The 23,732-nt window shown below is 34.7% G+C and overlaps 1 protein-coding gene across 13 annotated transcripts in view; it reads left to right on the forward strand.

Annotated features, from left to right (window-relative positions):
* Positions 1-23,732, forward strand: part of PUM2 (pumilio RNA binding family member 2) — a 92,108-nt gene that overhangs the window by 46,601 nt on the left and 21,775 nt on the right. For 9 of the 13 annotated variants that reach the window (XM_027113753.1, XM_027113763.1, XM_027113750.1 and 6 more), the window contains 4 exons: positions 1,388-1,517; positions 11,769-11,912; positions 12,029-12,319; positions 16,425-16,661. In XM_027113753.1, the coding sequence (XP_026969554.1) occupies positions 1,388-1,517; positions 11,769-11,912; positions 12,029-12,319; positions 16,425-16,661 (802 nt within the window). The remainder of the gene's footprint in view (positions 1-1,387; positions 1,518-11,768; positions 11,913-12,028; positions 12,320-16,424; positions 16,662-23,732) is intronic. The other 4 variants (XM_027113759.1, XM_027113761.1, XM_027113758.1 and 1 more) reach the window with 1 other exon arrangement.

A 23,732-nucleotide genomic window follows, 5' to 3' on the forward strand; every position in this document is an offset into this window, starting at 1 on the left:
TTGTCATTTCATTTTCTTCTGGGTATTTAAATTGCTATTTTAAATATTAACTTAATATATTTCTGACCAGAAAAAGGAGATTACTGGGTACTTTGTTTTTAAGCGAGGAAAGATGAAATATTTTCACTAAAGGTTAGATTTCTTAAAACAGAAAATGTTTATTTTTAAGGTTTTTTTTTTAAATTTCAGCCACTTTTCTGGAACTATTTTTATAAATAAATGTAAAAGAAAAATTCTGATAAAAATTCCAGAATTCTGTTTGTCAAATTTATCTTTTTTTTTTTTTTTTTCGGTACGCGGTCCTCTCACTGTTGTGGCCTCTCCCGTTGCGGAGCACAGGCTCTGGACGCGCAGGCTCAGCGGCCATGGTTCACAGGCCTAGCCGCTCCGCGGCATGTGGAATCTTCCCGGACCGGGGCACGAACCCGTGTCCCCTGCATCGGCAGGTGGACTCTCAACCACTGTGCCACCAGGGAAACCCCAAATTTATCATATTTATACCAAAGAAGCAACTTAATGACAAGTATAGTGTTACTTGGCAGTTGAATTTTCTTTTAAAATATATTGATATTCTGTTAAAGCTGTCCTTTAGCTCAGTCCTTGTAGATTATACCACAGCACCATTTAATAAATTCTTTTTAAATCTGTGTCTTCTTTGGGCAGATAAAAATATCACATTGCCTAAACATCACATATACCTGTGCGTGATGCTTACTTACACGGATGGACTTAAGATGAATCTCCCTTGTCCTGAATTGTTTAAGTATTTACCTTTGTGAAATTAATGTGTATCATGCTTGTGTATATATTCACTACAACAACTATGTATTACGAAGCAGTTTGACCAGCCTTAAGAGTTTTCACATTTTTTGATGAAATCTTTTGTTCCTTTTTTAACCCTAAGGTTTTACAGTAAAAAGCAGCTTTTTACTCACTTTAATTAAAGCTTCTGAATTCTGAAAACTTGGTTCAATTTGAAGTTTTCACTCGGCACCACAATCTCGTACCAGACTAATTGAATAATTATACTTAATTTAGAGTTTTCAGTCTTAGAAAATAATAAAATTTAAACTTTTGTCTTCATGTAAGATTTTGCCATTCCCTTCTCACCGCCCAAATATCTGTCTCTCATTTTAATACTACTTTGGTAGGTTAAAGAGCACAAATACTAGAAATAATTGTTCCTGAAGACCCTCTACCATGTTGCTTAATAGATTATGTTTTTGGTGTTACGTTATTTGTATTTTTTTATGGTAAACTGACATTTCATTGAATGTAAATATGTTCAAAGAATATCCAAAGGCTATCTGTGATATATACAGAGTTGTCTGAGATAAATTTGTTATTTTATAATTTCGTTTTTAAGGAAATTGTTTGTCCTTTGTAGGTTCTTCGTGCTGGAGCAGGTCAGCGCCCTCTTACTCCCAATCAGGGCCAGCAAGGGCAGCAAGCTGAATCACTTGCAGCAGCAAATCCAACTTTGGCTTTTGGTCAGGGTCTTGCTACCGGCATGCCAGGTATATAGTTGGTTAATTGTGGAAATTTGAATAGACTTAAAATGTTAAATGTAGATCCTCACACTGAGGAGTGAGAAAAATCAAGAAATGTCTTTAAATCTTGCCTACCCTGCAATGCATTATTTACAACTCAGGTGCCAATAGTTGAAATCAGTATTGCTTGCGAGACAATGACAGGGATGGCAAATATGTGTTAGAATTCTCAAAAACCTTTTTTTCTTAAGTCTGTTTATGGTGTAAATCAAAGCGTCTTTCCAGTGGAGTGTAGCCCAGAATTCTTTTTTTTTTTTTTTAAGATGTTGGGGGTAGGAGTTTATTTATAAATGTATTTATTTTTGGCTGTGTTGGGTCTTCGTTTCTGTGCGAGGGCTTTCTCTAGTTGTGGCGAGCGGGGGCCACTCTTCATCGCAGTGCGCGGGCCTCTCACTATCGCAGCCTCTCTTGTTGCGGAGCACAGGCTCCAGACACGCAGGCTCAGTAGTTGTGGCTCACGGGCCTAGTTGCTCCGCGGCATGTGGGATCCTCCCAGACCAGGGCTCAAACCCGTGTCCCCTCCATTAGCAGGCAGATTCTCAACCACTGCGCCACGAGGGAAGCCCTCAGCCCAGAATTCTTAATGCAGTGCTTTAAGAAATAAAACCATTAGGTGGTATGTCAAACAAAACCTATTTGCCATTTCTGCCTTACAAGGATAGTTAGTCATTTAATTAATTAATGTTGAAAAGTGTACAGCTAACATTTTCCACTTAGAACATTGCTCAGTCTTGTTTAGCACATTTATATAGTATTTTAACCTGTTGGTTTTTATAACCTAATGGCATCAGCATTTACTAAAGTTTTCTGCCTGTTGCCACAGTACAACTTTTAGAAAAGGCCAACAAAGTACATTTTTTGTGAAGTAAATTTGTGAAACTAAATACAAAATTAGTACTTTAATATTAAACAGTGGAAGATGGAAGGAAGGTATTTTTCTTAAGCTAATGAAGCAGCACTTGTTATGTTTGGTTCTTTTGAATTTTATTTTATTTTATTTTTATACAGCAGGTTCTTATTAGTTATCTATTAGCACTTGTTATGTTTTTAAAGGCTACATTTGAATGTCCGTAGATAATGCATCACTTCCCATTCTATTCCTTCATTTCTGTTCATTCCTAAAGACTCACTTTCAAGCATGCCATTTTTTCACTTTCGGTATATGAGTAGTTACTCCTTCAGCTGTAGATTACAGCTAACCCTTGAACAACCATGGGTTTGAACTGCGTGGGTCCACTTACATGTGGATCTTTTTCAATAAATATGTACTATAGTACTACACAATCTGTGGTTGTTTCAATCCTGCGGGTGCAAAGTATTGGATATGGAGGGTTAACTGTAAAGTTATTTGCAGATTTTCAGTTGCACAGAGGGTTGGTGCCCCAAGCCCTGCATTGTTTAAGAGTCAACTATACTGATTAATGAAATACGTGTTCCAGTTTTCATTAATTGTACTGTAGATAGATTTTCTATTCAGATCATTTAGGAGATGTGTTTAATGCATTGGAAACGATCCTGACTTACATGATTGAGGGGTTTTTTTTACATGCTGCTAAATATTTCTGTATATTATTTTGAGGAGTTCTGTATCAATTACATTCATTCTGTTCTCTCTGAAATTCTAAGGTCTGAGTTTATCATCTTGTTTAGCCTACTGAATGAAAAAAAGGATGTTAATATTGCTGTCCCTGGAGTACAAATGATAATAGAATGGGGGCATTCTCATTATTTTCCTTTTTTACCCCAGCTGTATACTTGCTTCATGGAAGCTGCTCTCCCAGAGCTGCTGTAGATTAGAGACCCTGGCAAAAGCAGCCCTTAGTGAAATGGACTGTGAAGCAGAAGTTGTAGGCATGCGGAGAGACATGGAACAGGGCTAAAAGAACTGAGCTGGGAGTTTATGAAAGCCACTGCTAAGACCATTCTGGGCTCCTCTTGGGTTTTAGCTATAAATCGAAAAGGGAGAAGAGTCATGGAGTACAACAGTCCTGTCTTACTAGATTCTAAATAGGATTTTGATTTAAGAGAATATTTCTGACCTGTGTTTATTTGCTTCTCCCTTTAACTTATTGCTTATTGTTTTAGACTTTTGGTGCTGGGCCTATTACCCATTTCTTATAAATGCCTTTGCTCCTCTTCCTCATATTCACCTCATGTTCTTATTTACTAAAAACATGAAGGTATTTTGCTATTAATTTTATCAGCTTTGGTCTTCTCAAAATTTATTTTTATGTTCACTTCTTTCCATTCTATAAGAAAGCTCTTTATTGCTTTTTTTGTTTTGTTTTGTTCATCAGTGAACTCTATCTTGGTACTCCTAAAAGAAAACCACTTTTTACACGATATTTGTCTAAAAACCATTGACTGTCTTCGGAGTGATGAGAAAATTAAAAGCAATTAAATTTAGGGAAAAAAACCAAATTATTTTACCTAACCTTCTAAGCCACAACATTTAGTCCCTTTACAACTGTAAAATGTAAAAATCATTTTCACAAAAAGGGCTTTACTAGAAATAATATTTGTGTGCCTAAGTGACTTGTTGACTGTTCATATGATTCCCTCACTGTAAAACTTTTCTCTAATACCTTCTATACTTCATTCTGCCCAGGACTATGATGAAATAATTCTCCCTTATTCAAATAGTTACATAGATATAAAGTTTTATGTGTTATATCTTTATATGGTTTAAAGATATAAAGCTAATACAAAAGCTTGCTTAGAAAATTGTTTATTTCTTCAAATCTCATGCAGTCCTTAGCTTTTCCACCTTCTGTCCTTCACTTCTCATCCATCAAATCCCTGTTTCTTGTACTGTATTGATTATAGACTTTCAATCCTTCTGCTTGATTATATATGCCATCATTGTTTTTTAGTCTTGTATTTTCAGTCTTTCTCCCTCTGCCACCTCCTTTTCCATAACCACGATGCTAGTCTGCCTCTTCATCCTAAAAAGCTTTATCTCTCTTGTGCTCCCCTCTTATACTACCTTTCAGAATTTACATTCTACCCCACACTTCTTTTAAGCCCCGCCTCCACGATTCCTTTTCATACGTAGCTCTAATGTAACTCAGTGCCAAAGTATGACTTCCTCTCCTCCATCCTTACTTTTCTCAATTCTTTGTTGTATTACACAACTTTGTTGTATGTCCAACTTTCTGCAGCTCCTCTCCACTACATTTGTGTGATATTTTACTCTCCTGGCTCTCCCATCTTGCTCATTGCTTTTTGTCAGTCTCCCTTTCCTCTGTATATCACTTAAATGTAAAAGACTTTCTGGCTTTAGTGACTAGATGCTTTGGAGTCAGATCTGCCATATTGCTCTGCCAATTAATTGTGTGACCTTGGCCATGTTACTTTCCTCTTTGAACCTTAGTTTCAATATTGGAAAAACAGAGATACTTTATATTTTTTCTGTGGAAGAGTCTTAACTACTTTCATCTTTTCACCTGTCTTTCCTATACCAGTAAACCAGTGAGTTTACGTCTGCATCTTGGATTCTTTTCTGAACACTTAACACATTTCTACATTTGTACAAGATGTTACCGTGTATATGTTCCTGCCACTCCTTAAACTGAAAATGTCCAAAAATGAACTCACCTCTCCCAAATTTGCTTATCTTATTGTTTACCCTATTTCACTATTAACCCCGCTATCCCCTTGAGCTAGAAATTTTTGGCTTCATTCTCAGAGTCATCTTTAACTCTTGGTTTTCTTTTGTGCTCCACATTCAGTGACTTGCCAGTTGTTGTTTATTCTCTCATGTTCACTTCTTTTCATCTGTGCTATTCTTGTTCAGCTTCTCCTATATCCTCCCACTAACTCTGTCTGCCTCCAATCTCTTCTGTTTATTTCATCTTTTTATTCTCCCCTCAGTTACCTTTCAAAAATACAGGTTAGTTCATACCATTCTGCTTCTTAACATTTTCATTAATATAGCTCCAAACTATTGATACCTTTTAACCTAATCAGTACTGTCCTGGTCCTATGCTTTAACACACTAGACCACATACTGTTCCACAAATATCCTTTTATGCCTTTAGCCCTAGCTAATACTTTTAGTTTAGAATACACTTTTATAAATTTTAAGCAAAATTGGGATATATACTTTTACATTTTCCTTTTTAAAGCCTTGCTTTATACTTTGTGATTAACTTTCCTTCTCATCGTTTAATATGATCCTTTCCATGAAGCCTTCCCAAATCTTTCCCACTGCTTGTTCATTAATACTTATTCCTCCTGGGACTTCCCTGGCAGTCCAGTGGTTAAGACACAGTGCTCCCAGCGCAGGGGGTGTGGGTTCGATCCCTAGTCAGGGAACTAAGATTCCACAGGCCGCGTGGCGCAGCCAAAAAAAAGAAAAATAATAATAATCATTCTTTTTGCCATTCTTGTGGCACATAACTTGCTCCTTTCTTTACTACTTTTGTCTTCCTTGCGTTTCATTTAGCTATTTGTGGTTTGTTTTCTTAATTATTTTACCATGTTTGGAGGTATAAAGTGTGTTAAAATTAAAGTGGAAGAGTTATGTATTTCTCCCTAAGGAAAGTTATTTGATCAATGTCATGTCTGAAAATAAGTGGCATCTTAGAATTAAGAATATAGTACATTATTTTCGCTACAAATTGTATAATTCTTGAGTGTGGGGACCATGTCTTTTTTAATCTCTTGTGTCTTTTAGATAAGTAACAAAAAGATAATACAATAGAAATTAGAAACTTTTGAACTGAATGATTATGAAAATGCTACATATTTAGACTTGTGGACTACACTTAAAAACAAAACATAGAAGAGGGGTATATAGGCTTTTTTTTTTTAATTGAAGTATAGTTGATTTACAGTGTTGTTAGTTTCATGTGTACAACAGAGTGATTCAGTTATATTTATATATATATATTATTTTTCAGGTTCTTTTTCCTTATAGGTTATTATAAAATATCGAGTATAGTTCCCTGTGCTATACAGTAGGTCCTTGTTGGTTATCTATTTTATATATAGTAGTGTGTATATGTTACTCCGAAACTTCTCTAATTTCTGCCCCCTCTTCCTTTTTAGTAACCATAAGTTTGTTTTCTATGTCCGTGGGTCTATTTCTGTTTTGTGCATAAGTTCATTTGTATCGTTTTTTTTTTTTTAGATTCCACATATAAGCAATATCATATGATAGTTGTCTTTCTCTGTGTGGCTTACTTCACTTAGTATGATAATCTCTAGGTCCATCCATGTTGCTGCAAATGGCAGGAGTATATAGGCTTCAATGCATACATTAGAAAATAAGTTTCTATCTGGGAACCATAAAAGGAAGAGAATAAACCCAAAGAATTGTAGAAGGAAGCCAAATAATAAAGATAGAAACTGATGTGGATGAAATAGATGACAAACATATAGTTAAAAGAGTCAGGTTATCCCAAAATTTACGTCTTTGAAAAGACTAATAAAATTGATAAACCTCTGAGAGGTTCATCAAAAAAAAAGGTAAAGAGAGAAGACATAATAACCAATATCAGAAAAATAAAATAATCATAAGAGGGTATTCGGAACCAATCTCATGTTAAGAAATTGGAAATTGTAGACAAAGTGGACAAATAACTAGAACAGTGTAACCAAACACACTCAAGGATACATAGAAAATCTAAAGTTCATTACCATTAAATCAATTGAGTAATCAAAAATATTCCAAGAAAATTCCAGACCAGCACAACTTCAGTGGTGAATGATATCAGGCATTCAAGGAAGAAATAATTCCAACAATTCCAATTTTTAAAATTCCAGAGAACAGAAAAAGAGGGTGTTCTTCCCATGCCATTTTATGGTACTAGCATTATCTTGATATTAAAACCCGTCAAACAGTGCAGAAAAGGAAAATTGTAGGCTCATCAGACTTATGAACATGGATTTAGAAATCCTCAAATATTAGCAAACCAGATGTAGCAATGTAAAGCAGGATAATATATCATGAACAAGTTGGTTTTATCCCAAGAATGCAAGATGAGCATTAGCAAATCACAGTGTAATTCGCCACATTAAAAGATAATAATCATAAGAACTTCTCAAAAGATGCAGGAAAAGCATAATAAATTTATATATTGACTTTAAAAAAAAAAACCTCTTTAACAGTTATGAACCAGAAGATAACGTCTTTAATATGCTGGGGAGTCGGGAGGGAATTAAACACCCTACCCCACTTCCCAAGGATGATAGACTTTGCTATTTATAGGAAATACTTGGAAGTGTTCCATCTAAGACTGGGAATAAGACAAGGATTTCTGCTAACGATACTTCTCTTCAACATTATATTAAAGAGCCTAGCCAGTATATAACATGAGAGAAATTCTAGTAAAATGAAAAAGTTCTGTAAATAGAAAAACAACTGTCATTTGCAGAAAATATGATTGTATTAACTGAATCTGCAGATAAAGTATTAGAATTAATGTGTTTTTGTTAAGGTTTTTGGATATAAAAATCAGGTTAAAAATCTTTCTGTTAGGGCTTCCCTGGTGGCGCAGAGGTGAGAGTCCGCCTGCCGATGCAGGGGACACGGGTTCGTGCCCCGGTCTGGGAGGATCCCACATGCCGCGGAGTGGCTGGGCCCGTGAGCCATGGCCGCTGAGCCTGTGCGTCCGGAGCCTGTGCTCCGCGACGGGAGAGGCCACGACAGTGAGAGGCCCGCGTACCGCAAAAAAAAAAAAAAAAAAAATCTTTCTGTTAACCAACAGCCTTTTCTTTTTCTTTTTTTTTTTTTCCTGACATGCTGCGCTGCTTGCGGGGTCTTAGCTCTCCAACCAGGGATTGAACCCAGGCCCACGGCAGTAAAAGCGCTGAGTCCTAACCACTGGACTGCAAGGGAACTCCCAACACCATAATGTTTTGAAATGAAAAATTTGAAGGTTATTATTTACAGTAGTCAGAAGTACCTAGGAATAAGTCTAACAAAAAATGTGCCCAGTTTCTATGGGAAGCAGCTTTGTTTAGACATTAAAGGAGACCTAAATAAACAAACCATTGGGCAACTAATATTTTAAACATGCCAGTTCTCCCCATATTAACCTGTAGTTTCAGTGCATTTCCAATCAAAAATCCCAATGGGTTCTTTTGGTGGTTCTTTTTGACAGCTGATACTAAAATTTAATGAAAATGCAGAGTCAAGATTAGCCAAAACATTCTTAAAGAACAAAAGTAAGTAGAAGGACTTGCTCTGTTCTAACTTACAGAGTAAGATTTACTCTAAAGCTGCAGTTGAATTACTACATGGACAAACAGACCAGTGGAACAAAGTAGAGACCCCAAAAGTGAGATTCCCAAAAGAAATGGCCACCTAATTAATAGCAAAGAAAGCAGCAAAAAGCAGTAGGGAGGAATGAATGACTTGTTTTATAAATAAGATGAAATAAAGAAAATTGATGATTTGGGCAACAAATTGAACCGCTGCCTTATCCTGTGTTCAGTACTCAGCTCCATTTGGATTTTAGACCTAAGTGTGGAAAAGTGGAATTTTAAAGCTATTAGAAGATAATATAGGGAAATTTTTTTATGAAAATAAAGGAAATAATAAATTTGAACCCATTACTTCAAAAGTCACCATAAAGAGAATCACAGGTCAGGCTAAGAATGGAAGAAGATATTTGCAATACATTAAAACAGTGAAACACCTGAATTCAGCATACATAAAGAATTATAAATCAATAAGAAAAGGCAGACCAATAGGAAAATGGGTGAAAGAGACTTGAACAGCTGTTTCCCCAGAGGAAATCCCAGTGCCTAATTAGCATATGAAAAGATGCTCAGCCTCCTTATGGGGAGAGAAAATCAAAACCACAACAGAACGCTTCTGCCTGTCTTTCAGATTGGCCAGTTTTTAAAAGTCTGACATTATCAAGTATTACTGAAGTCATGGAGCAATGGGAACTCTAATACCAAGGTGGTAAGCATGTAAATTTGCACAACCACTCTGAAGGCAGCTTGGCATTATTTGCCAAAGTTTGAAAATACACATGCTCTTTGGCCCAGGGTGTCAACTACTAGATATATACCTTAGATTAGAGAAATACGTATACATAACACACCAGCATACATATACAAAAATGTTTATGGCAGTCCTGTCGGCAGTGGCCCCAAACTGGCAACCGTGTAAGTGTAGAATGGATAAATTCATTGTGGTGTTTGTCCAATGAGGTGCTACACAATAATGAAGATGGAAACTAGAAGATCTCTGTATAACCACATGGATGAATCGTACCTAAAATTTTTAAAATAATTCAAACCAAATGATTGTTTAGAGAGAAGCGTTTATGGGAAGTAGAATGTGTAACTCTAAGGGAAAGAGAAGACTGGTAGAGCAGGGACTTTCAAGAGGTGGGATGCTGGGCAATTTTCTGTTTCTTAGCTTGGATGGTAGTTATACTTTTTTGTGTTGTAGTCATTATGATGTACTGTTTTTTGTACTTTTTATGTGTTTTATTTCACAATAACAAAAATTTTTAAACACCTAAATATCATGCTCTGCTAATCAAGTACATTTTCTGGTTAAGAAAAAAATTACTCTCAGCCCCCTTTGTGTAGCTCGCCTCTGGTCCTTTTTTTACAGCGAAACTCCTCAAAAGCATTTCTGTACTTGTTTATTGTTCTTCCATTCTTTACTGAATTCACTACAGTTTGGCTTTTATCCTTACCAGAATGACTTCCATGTTGCTAAATTCATTGGTCAGGTTCTCAACTCTTAATGGCTTTTAGTAGCATTTGACATTGCTGATCACTCAGTGTTTGTTCAAATTCTTTTTTCTTTGGCCTCCAAGAGACCAAATTGTTTGAATTTTCTTTCTTTACTGGCTATTTCCTCTTAGTCTCTTCCCTTGTTCCTGCTCTCTGCAACCTCTTAATGTAAAGTACCCTCAGGCCATAAGCCCTGCCCTTTTATTTTCTTGGTGATTTTGTCCTTTTTTAGCTTATACCATCCTTATGTTGACCACTCCCATATTTATAATTCCAGCCTGAACCGCTCTCCTGAACTCTAGACTTGCATATCCTATGTGACAGTTACAGTTGGATATCTAATAATCTTCTCAAATTCATCATGTTCACTCCATGAGGAGAGGGCTTGAAAGCTTTACATTCCCTCCTAGGTTTTGCCTGATGCTTCTCTTCATTTGGCTGGACCTCCTAATTCATATCCATTGTATTAGTAAAATGGTAATTGCGAAGCAGAATTACTGTATTTAATTAAAACAGCCTTTTCATGTGAAAGTTTTGGTCTTAGTGGGAAAAGTAGTGTTTAAATTTAAAAGTATCCAAGGCTGCCAGTGCAGTTTTGCAAGTGGTCCTCAGACTTTTGAGCCTGAGTCTCTGTTACTGTATAAGACAGCCTTTCTCAGCCTGCGTTCTGGGAGAGAATAAGCCCTATTGCCTTGAAGTATCCACGGTATATATATATATAGTTAACTTCTCTCCCATGCATCTTGAGTGGTACTTACTATGCACCGTCCTTGAGAGAATTGGCAAAATAGTCAGTTTTCTGTTCGAAATAGTCATTTTCTATTCTGTGGTTCAGATGAGGAGTCCCTACTGAGAAGGTCTATGAAGAGATAAACTTCACTCACCTGTCGTTCTGAATAATGCAAATTGTCACCTGCCTTGTGGTCATGGCTGTAATAAAACTAATGCCTATGTGATTTTCATTCAGATTGCAGCTTGAGAACCTTTACAAATTGACTGTTAAACCTTATGATTTTGAGTTATCTGTTTATATCATGATTTAATTTTTAAAGGGCTGCTTACAAATGAAAATCTAAGGGAATGCTGGTAATGAGGCACTTGGTTTAGAAATTTACTAAAATTGCATAATAAATCGTACAGCATTCTCCCTCACTTCCCCGTAGTCTTTCTGTCCATTCTCCTCTCGGGACAACTGACTAAATGGTAATAACTTTCAAGCATCAGCCCTTGATTACCTATGGTTTCAATATCAAGGAATATATCTCATCATTTTGTTGTCCATAAGTGAGAGGCATCTCTGTTAAAATTTAGGAAAAACATTTACTTGTGCTTTAGTACATTTTCATATATTTAGTAATACCTTCTCAGCTGTGTTTGCTTTTATATGGTGACTAACGTTTTTATATTAACAGTATAAATAGCTGTGTTGATAAAAACACAAATACGGGGGAAAATAAATACATGTTTTCTATAATGTTTTCATTGGTAAACATTTATTTTGATATTATCTAGGCTATCAAGTACTAACTCCAACTGCCTATTATGATCAGACTGGTGCCTTAGTGGTTGGCCCTGGAGCAAGAACTGGCCTCGGAGCTCCAGTTCGATTAATGGCTCCAACACCTGTTTTAATTAGTTCAGCAGCAGCACAAGCTGGTAAGTGTAACTGACATTTTCAGGGATAATATTTTTCTGGTGTTGTTTGAGATGTTTCAAAAATAGAAAATGGTTTTCTGGGTGGTTTTAAGAAGTGTCTGAAATTTAATTTACAGCAGCAGCAGCAGCAGCTGGAGGAACTGCAAATAGTCTCACAGGCAGCACAAATGGTCTCTTCCGGCCACTTGGCACTCAGCCACCACCGCAGCAGCAGCAGCCGCAGCAGCCAAGCACTAATCTGCAGTCGAATTCATTTTATGGGAGCACTTCTTTGACTAATAGCTCCCAGAGCAGTTCTTTATTTTCTCACGGACCTGGCCAACCTGGAAGTACATCTCTTGGCTTTGGAAGCAGTAGCTCTTTGGGTGCTGCTATAGGCTCAGCCCTCAGTGGATTTGGCTCATCAGGTAAGTTTCTTTTTAAGATGAGTGTACTCTGCTAAGTGGACATGAGGTATATGTATTTGTTTTTAATATTAATATAAACAGTAATAGCTTGTGGTATAGAAAGGACAGGAATAAGATACTGGTTTATTGGTTTAGTTTTGTAGCTGAAAAACCACCTCCTGTAACATTTAGGAATGCTTAACTCATTTCAAGCAGTCCATGCTTTACTCAAATATAATACATTTTCCCCTGGCTTTAAGAACTATATTACTGTAATTTTTGTTTTAGTAAGGTTTGTTTGGGATAATATGTATTATGCTAATTACTAGCTCTTCCCTTTGCTCTATAATATTAATGTTCGAGGAAGTAAATATTTTTGCCATCTTAAGTTTCTGGTGTTCTAAAATAATTTTTGTGTGCTCATCAGATGATTTATTCTTATTAAATGCTAACGGTTGTTAATGATCTCTATTTGGTATAATATATAAAAATAAAATATGATGTAATGTTCTAAACAGAAACCCCTAAGATAAATATGCCTATCTTTATATTAAACAACTTAGCCTTTATCACTAGAAGTTCATTTAAAAGGACTTTTTTTTCCATATCCTAGTTTTATATATAATCCTTAAGAAATCCAAATTTTAAATAGCTTCACAAAATAAATAATTTACCCACACAAAGTGATTTTGTAACTGAGGAAGAGCTGAAATCAGAAGAGGCCCGCACTGACACCCTGTTGACACACATTGTATTATCAGTCTCTGGTGTTTCCAGAGTATTCAGGAAACAGAGGAAAAACAGCTTACTCTCATTCTCTTGGTACAATTGACAGCCTTTTCTTTATGAGGGGCAGGGCCATTTATTCACACCTCAAGAGGTTTTTTATTCCTCTCATGTCCTTGAGTCTTAAAATCTGGTTCTCATCTGTTTTCCCACCACATTAAATTATATTCTTTTCTGGTGTGAAAAATGGCAAAACTAACACATGCCAGTCATTACTAACTGTGCTTGCCAATTTTCTAAGACAGTATCTTCTGAACTTCTTGAACATTCATATTTATAAATATGATGGTCTAGAACAACTATAAACTTTTAGGTGCAGAATGCTTTTTTGTTACAATGAAATACAAAAGGCAAATATATTTGCCTAATACAAAATTACCTAAAGAAATGGGCATGGGAACTTCTGAGGAAAAGTCTGGTGAACATAAAGACTGTTTAGTCTTAATTTTCCTGTTTGATTTTTTTTCATTCCTTTTGGAGCTTAGTCTTTTTATCTCTCGCCCAAGTGCCCCCATAGACTCATTTTTTTGTTTCTAACTCAATTGACAAGTATTTTCCCCAGATAATCCTAGATTGCTGGAGAAAATCAAAAGAACATATAACTTTATAAAAAAAATTTTTGTGTGGAAATAACTAGTTTCTATAGATTGTAGACCCTAAATAATCCAGGAAAAATAGAGAAAAGACTTGATAAATCTCAGTCTGGTATAGATTTGTAGGAACTCCAAATTCCCATTTGTCTCTTAGTTGTTAAGAGCCTTCCCCCTGCATTCAGGAACTGATGAGCCATCAACATTTTGTTCTCTACACATGTCCCCTGCAGATGCCTCTTTCCCAGAAACTAATCATCTTCGTTCCTCCCTTATTTATGAGCATTGCTTACTCCATTCTGATTTCCAGTTTGGGGTACCTCTGTTTTACCTTGCTTCAGAGGACATTAACAGTTGCCACCCCTAAATACCAATAAATAACCTGTCATCTCCCTCCTCTTGGACATTTTATGAGCGTTCATTCAAGTGCTGCACTTAGGTACTCTTCGAAGTCTACCCATTGCCTTTTTACATTATGGCAATTCCATACCTATATGAAAGCTAAAATGTAATGTGTTTATGTGCTCATGTACACACACAGTAACATATACACATTCTTTTACCCATATGATGAAATTATTAATACTTAGTAGTGTTAAATACCCCAGTTTATAACTCAGCTCACCAGGAAGCTGAGCCATTGTAATAAAGTAATTAAATCACCATTTCTATGACCCATTAGAATGTTCTTTTACAACTGAAAGTTTGTAATTTAACATTTTGTCCACAGTTGATAAATGATTAGTGACTCCACTGTCTAGCCGCTTAGATATTTTAGGTATACTTTGTTTTATATTTTGTAGTCATACTGTTGCAGATAATTTAGGCATATAGTAAAATTTAAGGAGCCAGTTTGTTAGGTTTAAAGTAAAGCTATTTCTGAATTACTTTTAAATGTTCGGCTTGGCTTTTCCTTTTTAGAGGAAAATAATATCGCATGTGTCAAAACTATGGTTTCTTTGATTATTTGCCAGGGGAATAATAGTGCTGCTGCTCTCATTAGAGAGCTGTTGTCTTTTTCCTTGTCATATAAATTGTTTTCTGAAATAAATAGGAATTTTAAATGTAGCCATGTTTTAGAAAAATCACTTTGACAGTGTCCTTTTAAATTAGCATAGTTAATATAGCCATTGACAATTTTGCCAAAACCATTCTTACAATAGTGTTTATTTTTTGCTATTAAAAATGCATACAGTTACTAGTATTTCCCTGTAATATATCTTAAAAAGTGAGAATTTCAATAAAACATGATCAGTCTTCCAGAAACTGCACTCACTGGTTTAAAAGATTGAATACTGTTTATATAATATTTTGCTTAATACAGTAGTGTGAGCCTGGTATTTTTCCTTTATAGAATTTTAAATTTGGTAAAACCAATGTAATTAAGTTTCCTATCTGTATTAATAAGCTTAACTTGGTCTACCATCATGTGCTCTGCTTAATTTTTCTCTTTAATCTGTACCCTTATGATCTATTTATAATTGACTTGCTATTAGAAAACCACAACCTAATAGAAACTTTAAAATTCTCTTGAAAAGAATTACCATATTGGTCCGAATATAGAGCTTGTCCTTAAAAAACTTGATAGGTTAAGAAATGTATTATGAAATTATTTTGGATATAAAGGCTTCAGTTTAAAAAGGCTTAGAAACAGTAAAAAACATACTTGAAAATACGGGCTCTAAGTGAGACTTATGAATTGGGAGTTTTGGACAACCCTTTTAAACACTTAGTAAAGAATTTGATTATCCAAATATATGTTGATTAACAGCCAGATCTTGTTGCTTTTCTGAGCATGCATAGCTACATGGTAATGTGAACCTACCATTTTTTTATGATTTTATGAAGTACAAAAGAAAAAAACTAGAAGGTTAATAGTTGAATTGGGGATTAAGTGAAAAACAAAAAAAAATTGGTATGTAGAACAATAAGGGATGTGATATAATTGTATACCATATAAGAAGAGAAAGGCTGATCAGTCTTTACTTGAGTAAGGGGCTCATGAGGCCAGAAATAGAATCTTAGGAATGGAAGATCCTGAGGGGTAAGTGAACACATGTCTTTGGTTGATAACAGTAATGAGAGCTATCAGTTTTCTAAGAGAAAGTTTGATTTTTCCATATGTATTTTGTAATTTAGTTGCTGAAGGATAGGGAGAATGTGTAGTGTGAAAAGTACTGAGGAGTTAGCTGCCATCTATACTTCACAGCTGACTAATATTCGGGCCAATATGGACTTTAAAGGACTATGGTTTGAACACAAGCTGGAAGCCAAATCAAATGTGAATGGTGAGGGAAATGTATTAATATTCTGTTTATCAGTATAATCTTTTCTTGGCATTGGGTTGAAGTCTAAGAACTTGGTTCCAGAGATTAGGATACTACCAAAATTTAACCTTATTGGAATTTAATCTCTAGCATATCCTAAAGCAGACAACTTACAATTTCAGGGTTTATAAATCATACCAGGGTATTAAAGCACAGTAATCATATGTGTCAATGGTAAATATGTGTGAAATAATGAACATATGAGTGACTGCTCTTAAATATTTGGTTATTTTCTTGGGGTGCATTTATACCCTTTTATGATTAATAAGTTAGTATGTATAGTTATCACAGTAATTATCTTCTCTATAATGTTTCTAAAAATAATTATTGTGATCACTTCTGTTATTTCCCAGCAAGAGTTGGGGATAGGTTTTATTCAGTTAACACTGTATGTAATTAGGGTTTTTTTTATTTCTTCTTCAGTTGGCAGTTCTGCAAGTAGTAGTGCCACAAGGAGAGAGTCTCTATCTACTAGCTCTGACTTGTACAAAAGATCTAGTAGCAGCCTAGCACCCATAGGGCAACCATTTTACAATAGTCTGGGATTTTCCTCCTCTCCAAGTCCAATAGGCATGCCTCTGCCAAGCCAAACTCCAGGACATTCACTTACGCCACCGCCATCACTTTCATCACATGGATCCTCATCCAGTTTGCATTTAGGTAAAAAAAAAAAACCAAAACCCTTTTTATTTGTATGTATACATGTGAGTGTGTTTGTGTGTGTGTTTTATAATATGTGTAAAATATTTAATGTTGGATAAAACATGCCAAATTGCTTTTGCTTATAGATATTAGCCTTTTGAAAAAGTTCTACTTTTGTGAAAATTCAAAGTTAGGGTCTAATGTACAGTAAGGTAAAGACCCGTATTGTATCTTATGTTCCTTTTATGAAATACAGTGGTGTGTTTTTTTTCTCGTCTGTGCTTTTGATTTGTGTGTGTTTTAGATCATCTGAAAAGTCAATTATTTATACGTGATAGTGAAAGAAATTTCACGATCAAATGTTTGTGCACACCATATAAAATGGATAAGTAATAAGAACCTGCTGTATAAAAAAGTAAAATAAAATTCAAAAAAAAAGTTTGTGCACACCAAAAGCAATCATTAGTCACAAAGTTATTGAATTTAAATAATTTAGTTTAGTATGATGGTTTTTGCTTTGGCCTTTGAATGCCTGGCCATTTTACCACAGGGTTATATCAGGGTATATGAATTGAGTATGTTTGTGAGTTAGAGAATCTTATTATGTATGGGTTTGGTCCATGTAGTTCTCTTACTTTTGAACACATTAAGAAAAAAAATGTTCTAGGCTTGCTGTACCCTTGAAATCGGAACATTTAGAACTTTGGTTTATATCTGTATATTAAAATTGCCCCCACCCCAAGATTATTTGAATTGGTGGTTACCTTTTTCCCACTCCAGGAATTATTTAGCCATGTAGTTAACAGTATATTTTGAAGGGTTTTTGGATATCAGAGGCTGTGTATGAATCCGTCCCTGTCTCTTCAAAGAAAGTATTTTATTAAAATTAGATTTTGGATTTTTGTAATTCTAGTCATTTCAGCTAAAACTGAGAGATTCTATTGCTGATTCTTATGTGCTTAGGAAGATTTAAATCAGCTTGTGATTTAAAAAGTAATGTTGCTTTTGTAAGCAGATATATTATAAATTAGTGATTATGTTTGACCCCGCCATCCCTATCATAAGGCTATAGTTATTTTTTCCTAAAGCTCAGTAATATAGTGAGTGTCCATGTAACAAAGGAATATTTTACAGTGATGATCATTTAGATTTATGTTATTACAAAGTGGGCTAGATTTCTTTTTTAAAGACTGGTCCTCCACCCCAAATTCTGGGCCTTTGCTCTTTTTGGGGATATTGACTGTATACAACCAATTAATTTATTTGAGTGGGGTCCTAAGATCTGCTTTGCAGCACTGTTTGTGTAAACTTATCAGTTTTTAGCCTACCACTTTCCTTCATTTATCTTTTCTTAGTCATAGGAGCTACTCAATTCCTGATTTTTATTATTTCTATTCAGACCCATTCCTACAACTCCCATATAAAACATGCCTTTGAGACTTTGAAATTGACACCAAAATTTGGAACAAAGCAAACCTAAAAATAGCCTTTCGTAATAGTTTTGTGTTTTATTTGTTAAGATTATATTTGTCGCGTCCTGTCATTTTTTTCATAGATAAGTTTCCGATCAGATTTCTGTCAACTGTTACTGCTTACGTTGTGCTTTAGTGCCTGTGTAAATGGCATTAATTATTCTACATAGCTTGTTTAGAAATTGGTTTATAAATGACGTTTTAGATGTCTCTAATTAAATAGCAATCTAGATTTTTTTTTTGACTATAAAGAACCCAGGCATATAGATGCTTCTAGAAGGAATTCTAGTCAGTTATGAGAAGTAATCATCGTGTGGGCCAGCAGTTCTACATTGTAGCCTGATACTTTTGTACCCATGGTTTAAGCTAAACTCCTTAGTTTAGCTTCACCTTGAAATCTAGTATTTCTAAATCTAGTATTTATTTAATCTAGTATTTAAACACACCTCTGATTGAAATTGTCTGTAGATTATTTTCTTTTGTGATTCCCCAGTTTCTTTTAGCTTTAGTCATATTATGACTAGCAACCTGTTTGTTAACAAGGAATAGACCCTGCCAAGTTGAAAATAATTAAGTAGATTTCATAAATTTGCTCTTTGTGTAGTGTTCATGGAAATAATCTATCTTTCGTTTTCATGTCATTGAATCACGATGCAAGACTTACATGCTCTCTGGTCTAAAAAATATATTTTTTAAATTGTATATCCCCGAAGTGGATTTCTTCATGAATCAAGTTATCAAGGCTGCTGATTGATAAAATACCTATGAAAATGAATTTGCATAGCCATTTAAAAAATAATCTTACTCTGCTCACATGTTAAGAATATAATATCATAAAATAGGGATAAATTCTCAGTTTCATTAGAATTGGTTGTAATTAATTAGTTCCAGCTGATTTTCTTATGAGATTTTTAAGACATATAGCCATTGTAGTTATTGGTAGGCCTGGATATCGATATTCTTAAAATATTGGATGAAACAGGTAACTTTTTTTTTTTTTAAACCACCTATGCCTTTGCTCATGCTAGTTACTTGATTCACAGAAAAAGTGAATAGCAACATTGTGTGCTTCTGGCTTTCCAACAAAGATGTTTCATTTTTTAAAAAATAGTTGTCATTTGATCAACATAAGTATTTTTAGCAGGATGACCAGTAGTCACTTTGTGATTGAAGAACAAGTATTTCAACTGATGAATTTTGGTTGTTCATTTTTTTATAACCTAAAATATTTTTGTTAAGATTTGCAACCTTGTTGCTTTTTAAATATATTGAAGTCAGAAACATGAGAAGTAATTTTATCTTCCATATTCTAGTGTGAAATTTCTAAGAGATAGAGATTCCTTTTTTAAAAACAATTATAGCCACAAAATCATTATCATACCTTTTAAAATTTATAAATTCTAATTACTCTAATTTCCCTAATTGACTTAAATGTCTTTTTACAGTTGTTGTGTTTCCATCAGGGTCCAAATAAGGTCCGTCATTTGTTTGATGTCTTTTAATATGGAACCATTTCCCCATCCTCTTTTTTTTTTTCCTTCACATTTATTTGTTGAAGAAACTTTGTCCTGTTGAATATCCCACATTCTGGACCTCGATGGTTTCTTCTCCATGGTGGTATTTAACATGTTCCTCTATTCTCTGAATTTCCTATAAAGTGGAATTTAGGGGTTTGATCTGGTTGTTTGTTTGCTTTGCTGTTTGGTTCTGTATTTCTGCTGCACCGTATCAGGAGACACGTCTGGTTATTTCCTTTGTGAGGTTGTCTGCCAGATCCACCTAATGGCTTAGCAGCCTTTGATCATCACCTAAGTATTTCTTCAGAGGTTGCAAAATGGTGATGCTCTGTCATTCCTTTTACATTTTTTAGCTGGAATTTTTCTATGGAAAAGAACTTTCATCAATTGTGAGGTTACCCTAAAATATATAGTTCATATAGGAGTCAGGATAATGCTTGGTTTCTTTTCCTTTACTTTCTGACCTTGGGAAATGAGAATTGAGAATGAGAATGAGTTGATGCCCTAGCAACTTCTAAAGGTGACTTGCAGGGTTTTTTTGTTTTTGTTTTTAAATCATCATTGTTCCCTATAGTGTAAATTGATGGATTTTAGGATAGTTATGTTTCAGTCCATTGCAGACTGGGAGATAACACTTTTTATACCTTGATGCTAAAATATTACTATCTTTGGCCATTTGGAGTCCCTTCAGATTGGTTCCCACATTGACTACAACTTGTTAAAAGCAGCACTTAAAATACTGATCAGAGAAACAAGTGGAAAAGAACAAGGAAGGAGAACAACTTTAAGATTAGTGGTTTTTATCTTGAAATGCAAAGAACTATGTCAAATTCTGGGCTTCAAGTTCAGCCTTGAATATTAAGTGAATTATTTTCTCATGTTATACTGATGTATAGAGTTGGGGGGAAAAATCTTCTACCTGTAGTTGTTTGTTTAACTCTTTATGATAGAAGTCAGTCTCTTATTTTGAGATACGTTACTCCCAGTAGAAGAAGATTAAATATTTCAAGTATTATTTAATTCATCTACCTGGAGCTAGCTAACTAGTTCTTTCCTTCCTTGTTTCCTTTCTTTTTCTTCTTTGAGTAAACGTTTAAAATATGTTAGTGATTTCTTATTTACTCTAATCTTTATGCTCATAATAGATTGATATGGAACTTCTTGGGTATAAAGTAGCATTTTGTGTTTTTATTTGACTTAGGGTTTGACAAACTAATGGCTTCTTCCCTTGTACCTCTTCATTTTTGAACTGGCTTGTTTTTTCTTAAGAAAAGGGTGATAAAAAGTCTAATTCCAGCTTTGAATTCAGTGAAATTAGTTAATTCAAAGGTGGCTGTCAGTTTTGAAGATTCCTTAATGTCATGTATTCAGTAGTCACATAGTGCTTTAACTTGCATTAGATTAAAAAACTTTATAACCTATCTTCTCTCCTAATCACAGAAAATTTTATATGAAACATAGACATGGTACTATTAACTGTTAGAGTCATTTTCCCTGTTCAGTAGTAGTTAATCTGTTGAAATTGCTGACCTTTGGCAGATTTGGTCATCCGCTTCTCTTAGAATGAGATGTTTGAGAATTAAAACAAGTATGGCCTAATTGGTTGTAAGGCTATGTGCGGTTTTTCTGAGTTTCATATATGGTCTTAAAGCAGAAAACAATATAAATTATTTTGAAGTTTTCATTGAAAGTATTATTATCCTTTAAGTAGCAAGTTCCCTGTAACTGAATAGCATTTGATAGTTTTGTAAAGCACTTTCATATTCATTATTTCATTTCATCCTAATTGTTAACATAAACTGGCTGAGTGATCTGCCCATTAAAGATGAGACAGTTATAGGTCATATGAGCCCAAGAGACTTGCCCAAACCAGTAAATGGCAGAACTGAAGCTAGAACACTGTTCTGACTCCTGATACTATCTTTTCTTTTTCTGTTCTGCTATTCTATAATGAATTGAACAATTTTACAAAATATATCAATAACAATATTCTACTCAGCCTCTCAAATTTAACCTCACAATGGTGTAGGTTATGTGTTTTTAAAATGTGTATATAACATTACTAGATTTCTAGATCCCTTTCTCAGTTATTCTTGAGATTTATAGAAAAGCTCTTATCTACTGTATGAAATAAGAATATGTGTTACTCATAAGGCAGGCCACTCAGGGACTGAATATATGTTGGACAACAGGACTGAATAGATAGGACAACATACTCAGCTCTCAACAGAATATTATTTACAGGTTCTCGTGGTGTAAATGAAATCACTGCTTCAATCCATTGGTGCATCGAAAAGTCATTTATTTGTTGAAAAGTATGAAATATGTTGTGGAAAAGTTCTAAAATTATTGTGTGGAAGAATTTATTATTTTATGTTTCATTTCTGTGTACAAATTCATTAGTCTTAGTTCTGGTTTGGGGTCACAATGATTAATTTTTGCCCTTATGTTTTATCCATTATCCTCTAACAATGTTATCTATGACTTTGTGCTTCTAATGACTGAGAATGTTTTTACCAGCTAATTCAGTTAAGGTAATCTCAGATTTGAGACTAAAAAATACTTGGATGATTCGATTCAGTGGTTTACCATACCAGAATCACTTGTAGTCCTTGTTTAAAATACCTAGAATGAGGAGGTGAACGATTTGGAAATTTGTGGCAACAGTTTTTGCTTGTCATCATGATTGTGGGGATTCTGTGGACATTAAATACCCAGCAGCCAGATGCTAAGCTTTTCATTTAAAAAGGATTATCCCACTGAAATTTCCAGTAGCACTCAGGTGAAGAGAGACACCTTGGGACAATTCATAGTTTATAGAAGGAGTTACTCCAGTTCACACTTCTTTGTAACTCGTAATTCCTGGATCTCTGGTGTGTTATATGAGCCTTTGATCTTGTCCCCCATCATCTCCCTAATGGATTTCTTTCTTCCTGCCTTGTTTCCTTCTATTGACCTGAAGTCTGCTTGTGCCATTGCATTTTTGAAAAAAAGCTTATGGGATGAGAGAAAATAGAAAAGTCTGGTCTCTTACTGAATATGTTTTTAAATATTTTTTTCCTTGATATGTATTTTGCAAATTGGAGGCATTTATTTAATGTTGTTGACTATAATTCTGTATATCATTATTTACTATCATTTGGTTGTTTTACATTTTATTCACTGGCTCTACCTTTCCTTCATATTTGCATTTCAGCTCCTCCCTCAATTGTTTCTCTACCTTTCCTTTTTACTGATATCAAATAAGTCTTCATATGCCTTAAAAACAATCAAGAATTCACCAAGAACTTACATCATTGCACTGTTTATACACTAAATAATGTGCATTAAGTAAACATAGGATCAAAAAACTAACTCTTAAAATATAGGCAGATGTGCTTCATGAGAGATCTGCAGCTTTAGCCAAATAACCTTTAAAAATGAATGCAGCATAGGTCTCATGGGGTAATACTGAAAATTGACTTATGTTTAGAATATTTTTACATGAGACTGTTTCCTTAACCAGGAATAAGTCCATTGGAGGAAGGGCAAAATCTTTACACTGTAAACCATAAAAGCACTGACTGAAGTTAAAGAAGGCAAATAAATGAAAGGACATATCATGTTTGTGGCTTGAAAGACTCAGTATTATAAAGATACCAACTGTCTTCTAATTGATGTATAGATTTAGCACAATCTCAATAAGAATTTTTCAGGCTTTTTTAAAGAAATTGATAAGCTGATTTATTTAATATGAATGGGAAAATGGAGCCAAGAGTAGTCAAGACAGTCTTGAAGAACAAATTTAGAATTTAATAACTTGGCCAGATATCAAACTTATTAAAACTGCAGTGGTAGTTTTACTAAACTTGTGGTATTGGCACAAGGGTTAGAGAAATAGATTGGTGGAATAGAGGATCCAGAAATAGACCTGCTCGTTTAGTCGTTTAGTTACCTGATTTGTGGCCACTGGTGCCACTCTGGTGTATTTAGGAAGGATGGTCTTTTCAGTAAGTTGAACTGGAGCAATTGAATATCCAAATAGGGAGAAATTAACTTTGACTCCTCTTTCACACCACACACACACACACACACACACACACACACACACACACACACAC

The sequence above is a fragment of the Aethalodelphis obliquidens genome, unplaced genomic scaffold (assembly GCF_003676395.1).
Source record: "Aethalodelphis obliquidens isolate GAN/ISIS:26980383/991018 unplaced genomic scaffold, ASM367639v1 scaffold12, whole genome shotgun sequence".
Taxonomy (NCBI): domain Eukaryota; kingdom Metazoa; phylum Chordata; class Mammalia; order Artiodactyla; family Delphinidae; genus Aethalodelphis; species Aethalodelphis obliquidens.